The 21,774-nt window shown below is 39.4% G+C and overlaps 1 protein-coding gene across 1 annotated transcript; it reads left to right on the forward strand.

Annotated features, from left to right (window-relative positions):
• The first annotated feature begins 121 nt into the window (after window positions 1–121).
• Window positions 122–15,068, forward strand: tbrg4 (transforming growth factor beta regulator 4). The gene is made up of 12 exons (XM_053487455.1): window positions 122–200; window positions 1,756–2,241; window positions 2,432–2,613; window positions 3,192–3,333; window positions 5,402–5,576; window positions 6,837–6,994; window positions 8,286–8,396; window positions 8,493–8,637; window positions 10,083–10,319; window positions 10,432–10,543; window positions 12,910–13,024; window positions 14,208–15,068. The coding sequence occupies exons 2-12, from the start codon at window positions 1,828–1,830 to the stop codon at window positions 14,307–14,309; spliced, it is 1,893 nt and encodes a 630-aa protein (XP_053343430.1). The 5' UTR covers window positions 122–200; window positions 1,756–1,827; the 3' UTR covers window positions 14,310–15,068.
• Window positions 15,069–21,774: the final 6,706 nt, after the last annotated feature.

The following is a 21,774-nucleotide window of genomic DNA, read 5'->3' on the forward strand; positions in this document are numbered from 1 at the left end:
TTTTTATCTGTCTATAATGTAGTGTAGAACGTATTTTATAGACAGGTTTAAACAGGACAGTGTAGGAACAGCGTAGGCAATCGTCGCACAATAATGACGTGAACCCTATGCCAGTGTGTGACGACAATGTTCCGCGCCTTCCAGTGCTAATTCCATGTGAATGTCGCCGGGTCTAAAATTCTGAAGTATAAATTGAGGAGGTGAGATATACACACGGTTTATAATTATTTCTGGAAGTCCGTTTTGTGTTTAGTGCGTAATTAATTGCATTAGAGTTTGGAAAATGTTGATATTTGACAGGTAGAATCAGGTAGCGCCTCCATAGCGACAAGGTCAGGATTCTTCCTTATTGAGAAGCTCATTATTCATCTGTTTATAAGATGTAATATGATTGTCATAGTGCATGTATAAGCTTTTCTGTTACCTCTGTGGGGAAAACAGTTTGTCATGTTTACTCCATGTTATAGCTTTGTTTGGTAAACATATCCTGTTCCCCTGCAGTGTTTTGGCTTAACATTCAGGAAGTTGGTGTTAATGAAAGTGAATATGTGGAATCTGAAAGCAGTAGGACTTTTTTTTTAAATAATATACAGTACTGTGCAGAAGGGTTGAGCCACTCCTGATTGTTTGATATTTTCTTTTCAAAGAGTCTCGAGGAATAGTTCGCCAGGCTTCCTTTTTTACTCTTATTCACTCTCATTTCCTGTACCTGACCAGTTTCAGAGGAATGTGTTTTGTTTGTTAAGCCACAGAGTAACATCAAGCATGATAACCATCTAACTGAGATGATAACAGATGATCAGGCTGATGATTATTATACTGGTGATGCCGAATGCTGGATGTTTGGACCAGGCGAGAGGGGAAATGAGGTTGCTGCTGAGGTTGTTGGATATAAACATTTTAATTCAGTATGAAGAAATGCGGGTTGACTCAAGACTTTGGCATAGTTCCTTATGTTTTACAAGCTTTACCATATGAATTTTGAATGATGATATTCTTTTCATGCATTCGTTCAGGTGCTGGAATTACATGTATATTAGTTCATTTATACACATTTAAGAAGTAATAGATTTAGTGAAACCTTCCGTAAAGAGATGTTCAGATGGATAGTTTAGAGTCTTTAAGATGAAGAGGTGGACCAAAATTTGGTTTAAAAAAAACCCCACTGTTTTATAGGAAAGTAATCAACGTTGCAGTGCAAACAGTGACACGCTTTGCACCAGGCCACATGACACCATATAAATTTTCTATACCATAAATCCATTATTTCGGATAAAGTACTGGCTAAAATATACTTTTGCTTTTGTAGAGAGAGAGAGAAAGAGATATGGATAGATATAGCATTTACAATTAGTTATGTAACACAGTTCTTTTGTGTGGCAATTCCTAGATCACCACATTGACTCCAGAATCGTTTTTTTTTTTTTTTTTTTTTAAGTAAAATAAATGTATGTATTTTCACGTTTGAGTTGGTAACATATTGGCATTCCTCTATAATGGAACAGGGGGCATGCTCTTATCGGGAGCGTGCTATTCACTCATTGACAAAAAGCACAATGTTCTGGGTGGTAGGAACAATTTATTTGCTAAATGTGTGTAGAATTGTAGCAAAATCTGAGAAAATAAAATTGAATCGCAGTAAAATTGATTCAGCACCTGGGTATCGTAAAACTATCTTATCAGGTGATTCCCATCCCTAATATCTCATATGTGACTCGAGTCTTTCTGCTTTTCTGTCTCCTCTTCCTGTTCTAGCTCCCCGACCGATATGCGGATGCCTAATCCCGATTTCTAGACACTCAATTGCTTAGGTGAAGATTCCTCCAAATGGCTAGCAGGTTTTTGAGCCGGTGCGCTCGCCTCCTGGCTGTGTGCCCTCGGGCTTCTTCAGTCACCAGCCAACTTCATACACTCACTGCTCACCCACACACAGAGAGTCCACCATGGTCCCAATCCCTCATCCTACCCTCCATCAGGCCCCTCAGTCTGGGTGCCGGTCCAGTGCAGGCAGATGAGCCAGAGATCACATTTACACGTACTGAACTGGATATTCGTGTCGAGAAAGCGACCACACCACAGGAAGTGCTGTCTTTGTGGGCGGAACGAAGCGGCTCCGCCAATCAAGCGGGCATGTGTCTGATCCAACTCAGCCGCCTGGCAGTGGAGAAGAAAGATATCGACAGAGCGAATATCCTTCAGGACCCTAGTTGTGTGGATTTGCTCGAAGCTTTGAACGCTCAGGTATGTTACGGTACAGAAGGGTGTGTGTTAAAGGAACACCATGTGGATGCTAAAGTCGTTTAACTTTCCTCCACATCCTGCGATTTAGATATTGATCTTTATCAATAATAATAAAGTAAATAAAATCAGATATCAAAATGTGCTTTCCAGCCACTATGCTGGTAACATTGAGCTGTTTGTTTGTTTTTAGGTGAACGTGATATGGAATGGCACACTGGTTTCTGTCCTGCGTGCTCTCTCCATTCTTGGTGTCCCTTCCAATGCTCCAGTGATGTGCTCTCTCCAGACCGAGGCACTGTGGAGACTCCGGCGCTTCAACTACCGCCACCTTTCCTCTCTGGCAGACTGGGCATCAGGCTGGAAGAGTCAGGGGTAAACACGAATGTTAACTAAAGCTTTAGCATAGAGCAAGTCTTAATATTAAGATTTTTCAGTGTCGCTCTGTTTGCATGTGTTTTTTCGAGTGGGAATAGGCACAGCACCTAAATGAACTCCCAATTCTGATTCGGTTGTTTGAGTAAACGATGTGCTTAAATTAGGGACGCACAGTATAATTGACTTCGGCAACTGACATTGTTGTATATTTACAATACCTTCTGCTTAAATCATTATAAGATTAATGCTTCAAAATAAAAAATAAATAAAAATTGCATATATATCACTTTAGCTGTTTTTTTTTTATTTTAGCCTTAAATCAGTCTTTGATCAGGGCTCAGTCATGCATTTTGTGGATAAAAAGTTTGTTGTAGGTATACAGTAATCAATGTTTATTATTGCGTTATTGTTTCTCCTCTGGAAGATTAAAATTGAGCTGGTTATACAGCATATGATTACTTTTGCATAGGGATATTTACAGTTTGTATAAATATGTTGCAATATAGTTAGTTTGGTATTTGTGTGTGTGTGTGTGTGTGTGTGTGTGTGTGTGTGTGTGTGTGTGTGTGAGACAGACAGGGAGATGAGCTAATGACGTCTGTGCTAAAGCAACTGGAGCTGCGCTGGACAGAGCTGAATGACCCGCGCACGGTTACCATGCTCATGAGCCGAGCTGCAAAACTCTCTCCTCCGCTCATGGAAAAGCTGGAAGATAAGGTAAGATAAGTCATGCGTCACGTGGCAACAGCATGCACAAGGGGGAGATCGAGTCAGACTAGGGCTTTTAATTGTGTACAATCCCAGAACACTTATGAGAGTTAAAACTCCTTTTATTTCTATATACAATCCCCTGCTACACTAATGCACTTATGGATACAGTCAAGATAGAAAGTTCTTTCCATCAGACTGCCTGCTTCATGTCTGAAACGCTGGCCTCCCAGGAACTCCTTTAATGCCACAAACATGTGGAGTGAGGTCAGGACTGGACCAGGAATGAGGCAGTAACTCCCAGTTCCCACAGACAGATGTGTCTCTTCCGCAATTTGGCGACAGGTTAACCGTCGATTTCCAAAGATCATGCGTTCCACTCGCTGAATGCTCACGGAAATGACTGCAGTGGGCTCCGAGCCACCTCAGCCGGGATCTTTGTTTATAAGCGTTGCCCTCTTTTAAAACAGTTGCAATATTCACGTATTTTACTGCGGCTACTGAGTCTCATTTGGAAAGGTCTCCCAAGCAGCTGTCCTTCTGGGCAAAACCATTCAACAGTCTACAAAGGATGTTAATAAAAGCCTAAAAGTGCTACTAATGTTTGCAGTTCTGTAAAGGAACACAATTAAGATTGTCCATTATCTAGAATGGTTTGGACAGACTAATGTCAAATCAATATTAACAAAATTATAATACTGTATTACACTCCTTAAGTATTATTCATGTTACATGGTGATACCAGAGACTTTGTTTGTGATCTTTAAAGCAGCCATCAAAACAAATGGCAATACAATTTCAGGGCAGTTCATTGAAAGAGAAAGGACACCGGACAGGAAAAATGGTTAGTTACTACTAGTCAGCTTTGACTTACGAATTTGTAGAAAGTGAGGCAGGACTATGACCTCTTTAGGCAGTTAAATCAGTGGTGCATCTGTTAATGAAGTCACGTTGACTAGTGCTAATGGTTAAATGGAATTTTACATGACTCTATTAAAATTATCAAATCACCGTTGTACATGTTTATGCGAATGTTTCATCAAAACATCCATAAATGCTGTTTAAAATGTAAAAACCAATACAAAGATATTCGCAGCATTTTAAAAGAATAAATGTCTCGTATGTAAAGACTTCACACACTTGACAATTGTGAATGTAAGCTTATACACACATCTGGGTACTTTTAAATCCATACATTATTTTGAAAATGCATATTGGTTTATTTTGCCTTCTTGGCATTCTTCAGGCTAATACACACATTTCAGCATATTTTAAAGCTTTGTTTTTTAGGTGTTTTGAAATCCAGAGCAGTCGATATGTTCTACTAGATGAGTTACTGCTCAAAAGGTCGGCAGTTCAAGCACCAGCTCTAGGCTGGCACTGTGGGACCTCGAGCAAGGACCTTAACCCTGCCTGCTCCAGGGGCGCCGTATCATAGCTGACCCTGAGATGAGAAAGAAGAAAAGATCTATGCATTTTTTATGACAAATACATTCAGCAGATTTGTTTGTTTTTGCCATTTATTTACCAAAATCTGCCCTGGAAGGTGACTGTATTTAAAGGATTTATCCTTGGATTTTATTTGTAGTCATAAAAGCAAAAATCCTTATTAATAGTCCCTCAGAGCAGTGGTAACTATATAAAAAATATGTTGTGCAAAATTCACGGAATTTAAAGTCAAGTAGATTTTAGAGGTAATGTTACCTCATATAAAAGATGAACTTTCTTAGCTGGTTGCTGAGATCTGCTTTTCTCTGTAGGGATGTGGCTCTTTCACATATACTTTAAAATGGTACATTAAATTTAATAATTGCTCATGTTTAACTAAATTATGTAGATTAAGTTAAAGAAATGGAAATTTGTTTCTTACTAGTTTATGCCTTAAGTTACATGAAAATTCTAGAAAGTCTTTGCCTCAGAAGCAAAATCTGAAAAAATTATCGCTCAAGACTTTTGTACACGACTGTATGATTACTTTTTACAGAAATAGTAAAATATGGGACAGTTTAAGTAAGCTTGGTGTCCACCATATGTCTCGTCTGTCTAATGCTAACTCTGCCTAATCTTTCTGCACCAGGCCCTGGAGTTGGCTGAGAAGTTCAGTACTGAGGACATCCGCAGGGCGACGTTAGCTGTGGCGTTGCAGGGACGCCGATCGGTGCCACTCCTGCGTGCACTGTCCTACCACCTGCACCAGAAACCCTCTTCTGAGCTCAGTACACCGCTGCTGCTGGACATTGTGTTTGCCTATGGTCAGTTAAGAAAATGTACTTCTGTTTTAGTCAGCAGGCAGTAGCTTGTTTTTTAAGCAACTTTTAAAAGCATTTTTACAGTTACAGGTTGGAGAAAAACATAACCTTCTAGGTAGCTTACTATAGTTTCTGTTATAGATTCTCAATTATCTTGAGGTCTGTGCTCCTGCTGGCTGAAACAGTTTTGACCTGTACTTTCCTCTAACCAAAATGCCCTCAATTCAGATCAGTTTCCCATGTCAAACATTGTCATGTGTATGAGTACTTTCACTATCACTAACGGAATCACTGCTATCTGTGGTCTTCATGGAATCTTTCATTTTGTGTGGCTTTAACAATGCAATGTCACATTGCCGCGAATCACACTTGCTTTTGCCTCAACTTTTAGGATTTAATGGAAATGTGACATTGCATTGTCATGAAACAACTGTCACTACAGTTGGACACGCACACACGTGGTCACACTGTTAGAGTAAACAGAACGCACGCACAGATCTTGACTATACAAGTGACGCACAGTCACTGAGAGCGAACATGGGAGATAATTATCCACAATCCCTCAACAAGAGAGAAGAACCATTGGCTTAGTTGTGATAACGTGACGCTCGGCAGTCAATGCGCATGCATATAGCAAGTATTGCAAGACCTCGCTCGTTTATCAAGCTCAAAAAAAATATATGTTTTGGAGTTTTTTCCCTAATTTCGTCATATCAAATTCCTCCCCGTCACTAAGAAACCCTTACATTAAGGCTACTATTACTACTCAGTCATGAGGGCCAAAGACTAGCCATGTTTTCCTCCGAACCACGTGACGCCAGCCGACCATATCTTTTCGAACTGCTCGCTCACGCACTCAGAGGACAGCGCTATCCGAACCACTTCTTCCACTTGCGTGAGCTCACAGACCCCCCGATTGGCTGTAGAGCCATAATTAATGTGAGAGCACTAAGTACCTCTCATTTCTCCCCTCTGAGAGAGCTTGGTCGATCGGCTCTCTCCAGGCCTCCGGCTGTGAGAGGTTACAGCATCACGCAGGAATGGAACTCAGGATCTCCGGATAATAGGACAAGCACTATTTTGCGCCACTCAAAGGCCCAGTTAAAATTTATTAAACATTTTTGTTTATCTTCCAAAACATCTTTGCAGACTGTGTGACTCGCAATCCAGGGTTTTACTGTATATGATATTACCATGCAATTTTGTTTGAAACACTTGTAATATTGTTGAGATTTAAATTATACATTACTTTAATTCTTGCAGGTAAGCTGCATTTCCACCAGACTCAAGTCTGCCAAAGGATGGCTGCTGAGCTTCTTCCCAGATTACCAGAGATGAGCTCAACTGAAGTCATGCGTTGTTCAAAGTCTCTAGCCTTCCTGAAGTGGCTCCATCTGCCTCTGTTCGAAGGATTTACCCAGGTTTGGATCCTATTCGCTTAATTTATCTACATATAAGACATGTTCTAATAGGTGGGTGTTTGATATATTACAATATAGAGCAACTGTTAACTAAAACAACAAGCCATTCATTAGTTCAGTGTACCGGATGAGTGATGTTCAGACTGAAAAACACATTATATTGGAAAATGTCAAAGGGTACATACACTTAGTCAGCAGCATAGACGGTTTTTCCAGGTCTTCACTGATCTGTGGAATGTAACTGTATTTAACCTTAAGTACATGCAAATTAAATAAACTGCCTGCCAAAAAAAAGTTGCGCCCACAAATATTCACCTTCATATTCATATTCGCTAGCTTTGATTACAGTGCACATTGTGCTGTCCAGTTCAAGTGTGAAATTATTCCTCGCGCTTCCAGAACCACTCTTTCACAATGTGAGTCATCAAATATGTGCGTGCCATCAGGGAAGAGAAAATGCATAGATGTGATACCCCTGGTCATTCAGTCATTACATTCAGGTCATCAGCTGACTCTAGCATGATTTTATTACTACATAGTGTTGCTGAGCCTAGAGCTGACCAAATGAAGCAACCCCTGATCATAACACCGCCTCCAGAGGCTTGTACAGTTGCACTTTGCATGATGGGTGCATCGCTTCGTGTCTCTCCACTTTCATGTGACTCCCTATGAAACTGACTTTTTTTTTTTTCTTTTTTTATGATTACTTTCACTAACAACTGGATTTCTTATGGCCACACTGGTTCCAACAACGTTTCTTTACCGAAGTTGATGGTTCAGCACTATCCTTACCGGTATTAATAGTGTGTTGGACAGCTGTTCATGAAGCTTCAGACACCTGGTAGAGCTTGGAACCAGCTCCAAGCTTGGAAAGCATTAAAATACAGTAGCTATGCTAGACACCTTGTTCTTAACTCTGAGCTGAAAAGCTGGCTAGCTAGCCATTATTTAAGAAATCAGACAGGATGGGCGGTTTGTTAGAGAAAAGAAATTAAAGTCAGTGTGATATGATGCAGCTAAACACAGAGCAGATTGCTCCTGAACTGATTTTTTTTTTCCGAAAACAGCACGTCCACTGCTGTGTTTTAATCTTGTAGCACAGCAGTATGACTATGATGTATGAAAAATCATTATTTTCTATTTGTGGATGGGCAATTTCCACAAAACACTAGCTTGTGTTAATTTTGGATTATAGCACTATAAACAGTCTTTCCTCACCAGCCTATCTCTCTTTCTTTCTGACTGGTAACCATGTATGTTTTAAAAATGCATTCTTCATTCTACCTTTTAGCACTTTGTGAAAAACAGTGAAAAGTACAGCACGTTACAGATGTGTAACCTCCTCATGGCCTTCGCCAAGCTCAACTTCCAGCCCAGTAACAAGGAGCCGTTTTTCGCAAAGGTAACGCATCATAGGTGGGATGTGAGAGTCAGTCATTCACAACTTATTGGTTGATTACATAAAATATGTACCTTTTTTGCCTGTGTGTGTATGTAGATTCATGAAGCTTTGGAAAATTCCTGGAAGAGTTTGGAACCTTTTGTACTGACCGATGTAGTCTGGGCGCTCTGCATTTTCCAGCAGGCCAAACCCGAGTTTATTGCTGCTGTCACAGATCCTGCGTTTCAAAGCAAAGTTACAGGTGCGAGTGACTTAATAATGAAAGTACACTTGAAAGAAACATGAATGTTTGATTTCTAATTAGGTTAATATTGATCTTAGGCATTATACAGTACGCTGTAGTATGTGTGAATATTTTAAGACATTCACTGTCTATACTTTTCACTTGTTTCTTTTTAAAGCAGCAGGCACAAAATGTCACCATGATTTTGCTTATTGTATTTTCAAACCGTATGGTCCTGTTTGATTGGAGTTGGAAGTAAATTAAGCCAGCAAGTATAGCCTCTGACTTTACAAACATTCTTAATATTTTGCATGTTTCTTCCGTACACATACTAGCCACAGTCTGGTTTGAGTATTTCAGAAACTTGTGAGCTACTGGGATTCGGATGAACAACAGTCAATCAACAAAGTTTATGCAGAATAATATGGGGAAAAAATGCTGCTTGCTGCTGAGAGAGGTTTTTCAGTCTAAAAAAAGAATGTTTAGACTGATGTGAGCCTAAAAGAAGGCTATAGTAACTTATATAATCACTGATTACAAATGTGGTGAGCAGAAAAGCACATCAGAACAAACAACACTTTGGACCTTAAAGCAAATAGGCTACAATAACAGACGACCCTGTCTGCATTACTGTATTCTACATTTAATGTATAACTAATGAATGTAGTGTCATGTTTAGTCGATATGTAATGCAGTCAAAATACAGCTATATTGTGGAAGTCCCTATCCAGATGTGTTTTTTGGCTTGAAGCTAATGCTAACGACAGGCTTTGGATCCCCATAATGAAGCTGGATTGACGTTCAGTATTTCTTCAATTTTTAAAGTTTCTTATTTCTGATGCAAACAGTCGAATTGGAAATTGACGTGAAAATGCTCATTTACATTTTATATATGTAATGTGAAAACTTATCCGAGTGTTTAAAAAGAGAACAGAGAAAAGTAGAGTAATCCTTGTTTTATTAGAATGCAAGCAGCCTTGCAGCGATGTGCAACATGGAATTAACCAAGCCAGAGTCTTGTGTGAGAAATAAATACCCACAAATTTTAGAGCATGCTCACACAACCTTAATCATCCTCTCGCCACACACACGAGCAAGGGTGTGTGTTATGTTCCTTTTAAAGTGCCCAGTCACTGTACAGGATGTGTGTGTATTTTTTTTTTTTCTTTAACGTTTAATGGAGTCTCTGGGCTTTTACGCAGTTTATTTCTACCTGCTGTTTTTTTTCTAACCACATGATGTCAGCAAATACCTGGTGCAGAAGTTAAGCTGCAGCACTATTAGTTGCTGTACTTGTCTTGTACTGCAAACTTTTGAAAAGAACAGTGTCATTTCAACTCCACCTGCTTCAGACAGGTCAATGATCTAAAGTCACCAAGCTAATTTGGTACAGTTTTGCATGTCCTATAGTAGTATAACGCAGAAGAATAATATAGCACGTTTCTATATTTCTTTACCACTAGGTGGCAGTGGTGCTCGTTCAGAGAACTACACGCTGAAAGTGCTTCATATCGCAGCCTCCGGACAGCTAGAGTCTGGCATCCGGGCCAGTGGGCCGCTTCCAGCAGTCCCTGAAAAACACACCAACCCAAGCGTGACACCTGTTCAGAGCACTTTACACAAAGCCCTCCAGATCCTCACTGAGAATCGCACTAAAGCCCTGCGCAGAAACATGGACACGGTGTACGGGTGGAATATAGGTGTGTATGTGTGTGTTAACTGTAACCTGTGCTCTAAGCTGAATTAACAGTGAAGCAAATGAAATCCTGCATTATCAGTTGCTTATAATTGGTTTGATCTGATGCTGTTTAGATGCAGAGATAGTGGTGGATTCAGAGAATAAGCCCATAGACTTGGACAACCTGGAGGCACCACACTTACCAGGAGGGGGCGGCACTGAGCGCTTACCTCAGGGAGCACGACGGTGAGGGACAAAACAAATTTATATGTAAACCTGGCCCTGAACCTAATCTTGAGTACATTTAAACAGAGAAGATGCAAATGTTATGCTTATTTCCTGGATAAAAATAATGTTATTCACTCTATGAATAGCAAAAAAAACACCACATTTTAGTTACACTGCAGTTTGTACTGCAGTGTAAAATTGTGTAATATGATTTTATGTACTGAGCTGTTTAAGTGGTATAATCAAAAGCATTTCTTTATACTGTAGGTCAGCCTTTCTCTCTGTGTATTTCTGTCTTCTTGTGTACTTCTGTCTTTGTCTCTCTGTCAGTCTATGTGTGTTTAGAGTTTTATTTATACAGTGGAACATTGGATTATGAGCATAATTCGTTCCAGAAGCGGGCTCGTATTTCAAAACACTCCTAAACCAAATAGAATTTTCTCATAAGAAATAATGGAATAATGGCCTCAAATTATTCGTTCCACAGCCCCAAAAAATAAATACATAGAAATAATTATCACAAAATATAAAGTAAAAATAAAACAAATTAACCTGCACTTTCCCTTTAAAAAATAAATCCAGACAGATAAGTGTTTCCGTTTGTGCGCACAGGCGCTGTGTGTGTGTTTGTGTGTGTGTGTGTGTGTGTGTGTGTGTGTGTGTGTGTGTGTGTGTGAATCTGAAGTAAGCTACCCTCGCACCTTCTCGTCTTACACAGTTACCCTTCCTCCACTCTTTTCACACGTGTGCACACAACGGAAATGTTTTATCAGAAAAATAAACAAGAAATCTCTCTAATGACACTCGATTGAGTGACACACTAACGGAATCACCGCTGTAAAGTAAAAATAAAACAAATTAACCTGCACTTTACCTTTGAACAGAATTGCGACAGAGCAGTGTTTCTGTGTAGAGCAGAGAGAAAGAGTGTGTGTGTCTGTGAAGGCGAAAGTAGGAGGGGTGAGTATGCATGTATGTATGTGGCCCGGTGTCCAATGCGCCCACAGACACAAAGAGCAGGCTGATACAGAATGGATCTTTAACCTCCCTAATAAGACTTGCTTTTGCATTACACACAAGCAAACAAACACAAAATAAAATATGTTTTACATACACACACGTGATCACAGTGTGATCACGTGTGTGTATGTTATAGTAAACAGTACACACGTGCACAGATATTGATTATACCAGTAAGAGACGGGCACTAACACATAGCAGGGGAGACGATGACCCACAATTCCGCAGCACGAGAGAGATAAACCATTGCCTCAGTTGTGATAACATGACGGCGTCAAAACAGAAAGTGCATGCGTGATACATGATATTCGGTATTCGTAAATCAAGACTTCAAAATTTATTAAAAACCTTTGCTCGTCTTGCGGAACACTCGCAAACCGCGTTATTCGCAGTCCGAGGTTTCACTGTATATACAGTATTATGCAAAAGGCACCATGTGTGTGTTTTTAAGTACAAAGTTTATTTATTTTTATTTATTTCATGACTTGATTATTGAGTCGGTGCAAAGGAACATAGGATTAATTTGATTGTTTCTACAGCTTTTGCACAGTGCTATATATTTCTGTCTGTCTTACATCTTTGGTCTGTTTCTATCTGTCTGTCTGCCTTCGCCTGTCTTTCTGCTATTTTCTCTTTGTCTATCTGTCTATTCGGGATGGGAATCCCAGATGTGATATCACAATACAGAGATGCTAGTTTGATAAAAAAAAATTGCGATTTTATTAGTTTTGCGATTTTATATAAAATTATCAAAATTTTATAAAAACTCTAATGCGATATTACATTGTTCCCTGTTTTTGTCACAATTAGTTAGTTTTTTCACCTAAAAAATATTTTACTTCCTCAAATGCCTCCAAAGTCAAGAAACTCAACTTGACAGTGAGCGTGTGGCTTGAGTTGCTCCTGGCACGGCACACAGGTCTTAGAACGCATGTGATGTATTTATTTATTTATTTATTTTGAAATAATTAGCACCCGTGGCAGTTTGAGACTTGTGTAATAAGTGGATCTGAGACTAATTTACTCTCAGAGCTTGAAAAAAATGGTGGTTCGATGACTTTTAATAAGTGTGATTTTTTGATAAGGTAATACCATAAAAAATGTGTTTCCGTTGCGCCATTCGGAAGCTTCTGCACTTGATCAGCCAATCCCCGGTCATGGTCAAACTGAAAACCAGCCAGTTCAGATCACTGGCTGATCAACCGGTTCATCTCTTTTATAAACGTAAAAATGATTTTTTAAAACAACTATCTTAGAGTTGATGTTGCGATACGTGAATCGACCTTTGATCTTTTTATTCCATTAGTAGCTATAATTTTAATCATATCACATTACTTCTTGTGTTTGTTTGTGTATGTGTTTAGAGTGGCTTTCGTGGCCTGGGAGTTCCCTCACTTTGCCTCAAAGAGCAAAGATCTCCTGGGCCGCTTCGCCATGCAGAAGAGACACCTGCAGCTGGCCGGGTTTCTGTTAGTGGAGGTAGGTCATTAAGTGAGAGAAAGAAAACAAAAACAAAATGCCTGAGGCAGTTAAATGATACATGATGGGGGTGGGGGGAATGCTCATATAGCCTAAACTAGAGACTTCTTTTAAATCACATCAAAGAAGCTGTAGGCATGTGATTAGTAATTATTGGTACATAAAATGATTTGTCTAAAGCTTCAACCTATTTTGTTGAAGTTAGTTTGTTTTTATCAAATAAAATGTTATTGCGTGTGTCATGTTGCTCAAGGTATGAACGTCATCGATTTTCGTACATTTACGTCTACTTGACTTTGTTGTCAGCCACGGCTAGCACAGATTAGCCCTGATCGTGCTGCAGCGTCTGGCATAGCAGATTGTCCCATGCTTGGTTTAAAAATAGCAGCAATAGCAGTAGCACGGTGCTGCAGAACAGGAGTAAATCTCACTCACTCACTCACTCACTCACTCTCTCTCTCTCTCTCTCTCTCTCTCTCTCTGCAGCATTTAGGATAATCCTGTTAGAACTGGATTGACTTGGCTGGTTCTTTTATTAGTTCAGACTGAAAAATGATTATACAACATTATAGCTTGAAAAAAAAGTGAGCAAGAATTCCAGTAATGGAGTCGACAGGTTGCTCGGCCAGGATCTTCCATTCAGTTTCTGTATTTGTGAGCCGAGAGATAAGGGTCACTTTAAATCAATACAACCTTGTTCCAAAGATGAACTATTTAGGGTTAGACAACCCTGTCCCTATTCACAGAGCATGAGGGCTCACTGAATGGTTTGGTGAACAGTCAACCCAGCAGAAGAACATTGGGAGATTTCAGACTAATGTGAGGCAGTATAACAAATGTACTGGCTAATGCAGTCAGTTGTCCCTAACCTTGTTAGACAGAACTGAATTCATCAGCAAGTATTTTCTCACTGAAGACCTACCAGTGAAGAAATGATGACGAGGCTTGTAATTAAACTATTTGGCAGCTATGTCTTTTTTTTTTTTTTTTTTTTTTTTTTACCCCCCCCCCCCCCCCCCCACATAGGTTCTTAAGGATGTAAAGGTAGACATCTTGTAAGTCAGTAGAAATGTAATTTAATTCAGGAAGGATGTGTAGATTTGAAAATGATATACAAAGGATAAGGTAAACCTGATCATGTGCAGCATTTCCAGGAGCCTCTTTCTATTGTGTCTTTCTTCAGGTTCCATACTTCGAGTGGCTGGAGTTGAAGACAGATTGGCAGCGAGTGTCCTATCTCAAGGATAAGATCGGGAAGGCTGTAGCTGAGGACATGGCTAAGTGAGCTTATGGACTGCAGCACATCCACAGACCAAAGCAGAACTTCAGAAACCAAGAAAAGGCAAATACTTTTTGGGCACCGAGTTGTTTAGATCCAACCAGAGACCATTAGAGAATGAAGCTCATAAAACGTTCATTTATTTACAAATCATAAATGTTCATGGACATTGAAATTCAGGATTTCTCTGCAGAAATGATATAAAAGCTGAACACACTCTTTAACTGAACTTAAAATACTCTACAGTTATTTATTCTGAGTTTCCGAGGTTCCAAGGCCTTATTAGCATTCTGTGAAGAAAAAAAACTGCTTCATCTCAAGTTCATTAGTTTTAAAGTGTAATTGAAACCAATCTGTATTTCAGGTCTTCATCTTATCATGTACCTTTTGTGAATGTATGTACATCAGTAGAACAAATTCAGCTTTAAGCATAAACAGACTTTATCCTGCTTTTAATAACCAGCCAGACAAAACGATTGGTTCTGCAATTCTTGTATAAACTGTAAAGTCTCCTCTGAGAACTCTCCTTCCACTAATAATAAACTCCCACTTACCGGTTGTGATGTGGTTGCCTAGACAACAGAATTGGGCTTTCCTTGTTGCCAAGGAGACAGTCATTGAGGCTGCTTAAAAATGAATAGGATGTGCTTAGGTCTAATAGTTTTAAACATTTAAAAACATGTCTTTTTTTCCCACATGAAATATATGATTCAGATGCATTGTGAAGTACAGCATATGGACAGAATTAAAATGTTATTTAAACTATTGTATTTGGTTTATTATTAGATATTTATGAAAATGACTTTCTGGAGCCTATCCCAGAAGATCCATGGCACGAGCCAGATTACAAGCTGTAAAGGGTGTTCATCCATCACGTGGCACGCTCAAACACACACTCGTGCACACATTCACACGCATTTTTTTTGGGGAATGCCAGTTAGCCTGATTTGCATGTCTTTGGACTGTGGAAGGAAACCAGAAAATCCATAGGAAACGAACCGAGCAAGGAAGAACATGCAAACTGCATGCACACACCCGAGGCAGAAATCAAACCGAGGCCACACTGCCACCGATTTTGGAAATAAATATAAATACCCAGCTCTGAACAATATGACTTTATTACTGAGGCCTTGTAAGAGGCTTCACACAGTAAGATCCCATTAAAAATTTATACACACAGAAAAAAAAAAGTTGAATCGATCAGATCATACTGACCGTTACACGTGAAGAATTTGAATTTAGTTTCTCTGTTCCTGGATGAGTCTTTTTACATGTGAAATGCAATACAGTATGTCAAGCCCTTTTTTGTTTTGATTTAAATGATTATGGCTCACAGGTCATTTAAAATCAAAATGCAGTATCTCAACATATTGGAATGTTTCATTTTAAGTTTGAGTAATTACTATGCATACAGTACAAACACTCTTTCGGCCTAGTTCGGTACACACATGGGGAAGACTGCTGACTTGACAGTTGTTCAGAATATGATAATCAGCACCCTCCACAAAGAGAGTAAGTTACAGAAGGTGCTAATATTTCTTTTAAGAATCAGTCTGTATTTAAACCAATATATTTATTATTAGAAAAAATATATTTTCTCTCCATAAACATTGAGGTATAATACAGATCTTTCTGTAGTGTAACCTTCATTGGTGACAATAGAGAAAATGTAATAAAAGTATATATTTCACATATTTAAAAATATCATTTATAGGTTGTAAATTTATTAAGTCCGTGACTTTTAAATGAGAATATCATGCAGAATGTTACAAACAAATGATGAATTGTACATGTTTGGCATTTTATTTAATAGCAATTTATGGTCTTATAATGACCAGAAGCCTAAAAAAAGAGCTCGTCAGAAGATCCCTCTTCTTGCAAGGCAATAGGAGAGGTGACAGTTTATTTACGCCACATCAGCATTCGTCTGAAATCTGCTTAGGACAGCCATTTAATGAGAGCCCTTACATCAGACACACAAGTGGAGAAGTGGGACAAAAGGATGGATTACTTAAATCTATAACAGAGTAGTGTACGCCATGGCAACCCAAATAAGAAGCGAAACACATCAGTAGCCTGTTTTGCTTTTGCCTTGATCAGGATGAGGACCAAACTATGAACAATGTTTTGAATAAAACATGGACCTCAGTTTTCCATATGAATATGTGTAATTACTGTTTGAAGGAAGACATGATCACGTTTACAAATATTCAGATTATTCTACTTAGAGCATTTTTTTTTAATCATATTAATATGATTGATCTATTTCATTACAAAATCATTTATTCATTCATCCATCTTCAACAACAACTTTATTTTGGCAAGTGTTGCAGTGATGCCTATCTCAAAAACCTTTGACGTGATGCAGAAATACACTCCAGATAAGGTGCCAGTTTATGGCAGGGCACCATGCACCCACACACTCATTCACACTTTTGGGCATCACCGATCCACCTTCTAGCATTTTTCTGTTCTGGTTCTGGTACTAAAATATTATACAAGTGGATATTGTATATTGTACACCTACAGTATTAGGCATTAAAATTTAAATCTAAAACATTATGCCTGATATTTTATAGGTTTCCTTAGTGCCACTGGGGCAGCTCTAGCACCTTGTGGCATGACACTACAAGACTCTGAATGTGTGACAGCAGAAAGTTAAGCTCGGTAAGATCTGGGGATTTTGGCATATATGGCAGACTTTTATGCACTGGGTGTTCTGATACCTTTCTACCATGGCCAGCATTCTTTTATTTTTATTTTTATTTTTTTGGCAAGCTGTGCTGCATTGGCTTTTCTGTGGGATTGGAACACACCAGCTTGCCTTTGTTCTCCAAAGGTATAAATTAGCCGGGGTGTCCATGATCCTCTCATTGGTTTACTGATGTATAATTTATATTCAATGTTACAGCTTATTGGTCTGTATTGCATATACTATACCTAAAGTGTCAAAGCAAATATTTTGGGGAATGTGGTATTTTGAGTTTAGTTAAATATTAGGTTAACAATATGGTTTGTTTTTTAATAATAATAATGATAATAATAATAATAATTAGAGATTCTAAGTAAGAAATAGTTTAAAATGATCTAGGAAATATTTGAAACATTTTATCTTATTTGCGAAAAATACTCTAGTTGTATGGTACCTGGAAGCGACTGAAATTAGAAACATGTAGCTCACCACATACTGTATACAATACTATACAGTAAAAAGTTTGTGTCCACCTGACCGTCACTCCCATATGTGGACTTTCCCTAAACTGTTGCTACAAAGTTGAAGGCACAATATTATAACATGTCTTTGTATCCCATGGTGTCACAATTTACCTTCACTAGAACTAAGAGGGAAAATCCTGTTGCAGCATCACGATACCTCTGTGCATAAAACAAGGTTCATGAAGATGTTTTGCCAAGATTGGAGTGGAAGAGCTCTGACCTCAACTTAGGCAGACCGCACACCAAGCCTCCTTACCCCTTTTGATCTCACTAATGTCCTTGTGGCTGAATGGGAAAAAATTATATACAGTCCATATACATAGGGGCCCAAAAGATTCAACGGTTGTTATCTATGCCCTTTTTTAAAATTTGAATTTTTGGGTCCCTCTGTATATTTGAAAAATATTTATAATATTCTATTTCTCAGATTCTGCCAAAAGAGCGCAATAAAAAAAATAAGGTGACTGTTCCCTGGGTCACGAATAATGATGCTGGCTCTAGCAAACACACTTGAGACCATTCACTAAAACAAATCTCCATGAATACAGTATGGCAGAGATGATTCAGTGTATCTAAACAGCTTGTTTCACGTCGCACAAATCAATATCACAGTATAAAGGCGAAATTATACAGCTCAATGGCACTTTTAATAAAGCTGTCACTCTTCTGAGTCGATGATGTAATGTTAAGCCTGCATGTGATCGTGCTCACTGTGGGTTTCTTTGTGTGTACGTGCTCGATCTATCGCATTGCTAATTGACCTAGCACTGTTGAGAATTCAGGATTGGCATGTTCGGCAAGAATTTAATTAATGTCGTGTTACAGATTAAGGTGCAAGGGGTTTTGGGCAAGTCTATACAAGTGGTACAATTAAATGGATATGTGTGTGAGTGTGTGTGTGTGTGTGTGTGTAAGAGAGAGAGAGAGAGAGAGACAGAGAGAGGAGATCAAGGGACTTTCCTTGAAAACTGGAACAAGGCTTTAGAACAGGAAGCGGGTCAGTTCTGCAGAATTTCTTTAGAAAGGTTCAATCTTTCAGAAAAGAAAACGAAAGCGAGGGAATGAAAAGAAGCCTCTTGGAAAATCCCACAACCTTGGCAGCGCTGGGATTTTCCACATGCGCAGTTTAATTTCTAAAGATGCTGTGGATGTTTCACACAGCTCAGTTGCTGTGGAAACATGGAGGATGGTTCTGTGCTACAGCGTCCCACTGCACTGAGGAAAAAGATCTATTCTACCCTAATTTAGGTGGCAGGTGTTTTTGTAAATGAATAACAGTCACTTTTTAGCGAGTAATGAGCTCAGACATTAGGACTAATGATGGCTGGTCGTGATATTAGACGGGAGGGCAGAAATTTTAAATAAGACGTATATCAGGAGTTTGATACCAAAACTATTAAAGCTGATTAAAACATTAGATCACAATTTTTCTAATGGCATAATAAGAATTTTGTGGGGCAAATTATACCACACAATTACAAAGAAATAGGGAGTTGGATTTATGATTTTTTAAGTGGCTCATCTTCCTAATGCTCTACTGTAGCTTTTATATGCTTGTAATTCTGTTATCTGTAATTTTGTGTTATGTGTCTTTGGCTGCACAATCTTTCCAAATGCTCCTTTTTAGGAGAAAAAAATGTTTTCTCAATTAGTGCTAATAAGGTGTCTGTAAAAAAAACAAAGATGACACGCTAAAAAAAATGTTTACATGCTACTTAACTACATCATGCGAATAAAAAGTTTAATGTTGCACTGCATGTATAACTTTTGCATCTGCCTCACTCTCTAAGATGTCATTCAGTCACCTTTAGCTTTGATTACACCACACAATGTGGTAGAGTGGTAAAAAAAAAAAAAACTCCATTGATGTGATAACCTGGTCATTCAGTACATTCAGGTCGTCAGCTGTTTCCATTTTATTGCCACATAACGTTGCTGAGCCTAGACCTGACCAGCTGAAGCAGCCCCAGATCATAACACTGCCTCCAGAGAATTGAGGCCACTATGCATGATTGGTGCATCGTTTCATGCGCTTCCCTTCTTACCCTGGTACGCTCAACACGCTGGAATAGGGTCGGAATCTGAACTGGGCCACACAGCTGCAGGCCCGTTTACGAGATGCGAGGGGAACTAGGGTTTCCAGACAAACCATTCGCAACCGACTCCAACGCTTTGGCTTGAATGCCAGACGACCGTTGCAGGTGATTTCACTGACACCAAGACACCGCCGTGAACGTTTGCAGAGGCATGGGCAATGCAGCAGTGGTCTGCCGTCCTGTTCACTGATGAGTGTCGTCAGCGTTGCTGGAGAAGGCGAGGTGAGCGATACGCTGAGGTCAACATGGTCCCCAGGGTTTGCTTTGGTGAAGGAGGTGCAACAGTCTGGGCAGGCATCACCAGTCAGCGCAAAACAGATTGGGTTATTGTACATGGCTCAGTCACTGCACATTCTTACCTCAGAGACGTCATAGAACCCATCATCATCCCCCAATTCCGCCAGCACACCCCCAACTTTCTGTTCATGGTTGATAATGCTTCACCACATCGTGGCAGAATTGTCACAGCGCGATTTCAGGAAGTTGCAGTGTCTCATATGGTATGGCCATCAATGTCCCCTGACCTGAACCCCATAGCATGTCTGGGACCAGTTAAAGCAGAGACTAGATGATCGTACCTCACCCCCACATGACCTGTCAGAACTGCATGTAGCACTTGAAACACCTTGCCTCAGGCAATTTGCCTTGGGGCAAAATAATAAAAATTGTTATTGTCTAAATTTTTGGTGTAATAAATATTAAACTAATGAAAATGGTGTTAGTTCTCATACATTATAAGTACTATCAAAGCGAACTTACTTATTTCATTCATATATATATACTCAGCAAAAAAAGAAACGTCCTCTGATTTTCAACTGTTTTTACTTTCAGTAAACTTAATGTGTAAATATTTGTATGAACACTAAAAGAGTCAACACCATAAGACATAAACTATAAATATTTCACAATGTGTCCCTGAATGAAGAGAGGCTCAAAATCAAAAGTACCAGTCAGTATCTGTGTGGCCACCAGCTGCTTGAAGTACTGCAGTGCATCTCCTCCTCATGGACTGCCTATTGCGGACAGTCTGAGCACTGATGGAGGGATTGTGTGTTCCTGGTGTGACTCGGGCAGTTGTTGTGACCATCCTGTACCTGTCACGCAGGTGTGATATTCGGATGTACCGATCCTGTGCAGGTGTTGTTACACGTGGTCTTGGACCGCGAGGATGATCAGCTGTCTTTCCTGTCTCCCTGTAGCGCTTGTCTTAGGCATCTCATAGTGCGGACATGGCAATTTATTGCCCCAGCCACATCAGCCGTCCTCATGCCTCCCTGCAGCATGCCTAATGCACGTTCACGCAGATGAGCAGGGACCCTGGGCATCTTTCTTTGGGTGTTTTTCACAGTCGGTAGACAAGTCTCTTTAGTGTCCTGAGTTTTTAGAACTGTGACCTTAATGCCTACTTTCTGTAAGCTGTTAAGGTCTTAACGACCATTCCACAGGTGCATGTTAATTAATTGTTTATGGTTAATTGAACATGCATGAAAAAACAATGTTTAAACCCTTTACAATGAAGATCTGTAAAGTTATTTAAATTTTTACAACATTATTGTTGAAATACACAGTCCTGAAAAAAGGACGTTTCTTTTTTTGCTGAGTATACAGTGGTGTGAAAAACTATTTGCCCCCTTCCTGATTTCTTATTCTTTTGCATGTTTGTCACACTTAAATGTTTTTGATCATCAAACACATTTAACTATTAGTCAAAGATAACACAAGTAAACACAAAATGCAGTTTTTAAATGATGGTTTTTATTATTTAGGGAAAAAAAAACCCAAACCTACATGGCCCTGTGTGAAAAAAGTAATTGTCCCCTGAACCTAATAACTGGTTGGGCCACCCTTAGCAGCAATAACTGCAATGAAGCGTTTGCGATAACTTGCAACGAGTCATTTACAGCGCTCTGGAGGAATTTTGGCCCACTCATCTTTGCAGAATTGTTGTAATTCAGCTTTATTTGAGGGTTTTCTAGCATGAACCGCCTTTTTAAGGTCATGCCACAACATCTCAATACGATTCAGGTCAGGACTTTGACTAGGCCACTCCAAAGTCTTCATTTTGTTTTTCTTCAGCCATTCAGAGGTGGATTTGCTGGTGTGTTTTGGATCATTGTCCTGCTGCAGCACCCAAGATCGCTTCAGCTTGAGTTGACGAA

Source organism: Clarias gariepinus, chromosome 26 (genome assembly GCF_024256425.1).
Source record: "Clarias gariepinus isolate MV-2021 ecotype Netherlands chromosome 26, CGAR_prim_01v2, whole genome shotgun sequence".
Classification (NCBI taxonomy): Eukaryota; Metazoa; Chordata; class Actinopteri; order Siluriformes; family Clariidae; genus Clarias; species Clarias gariepinus.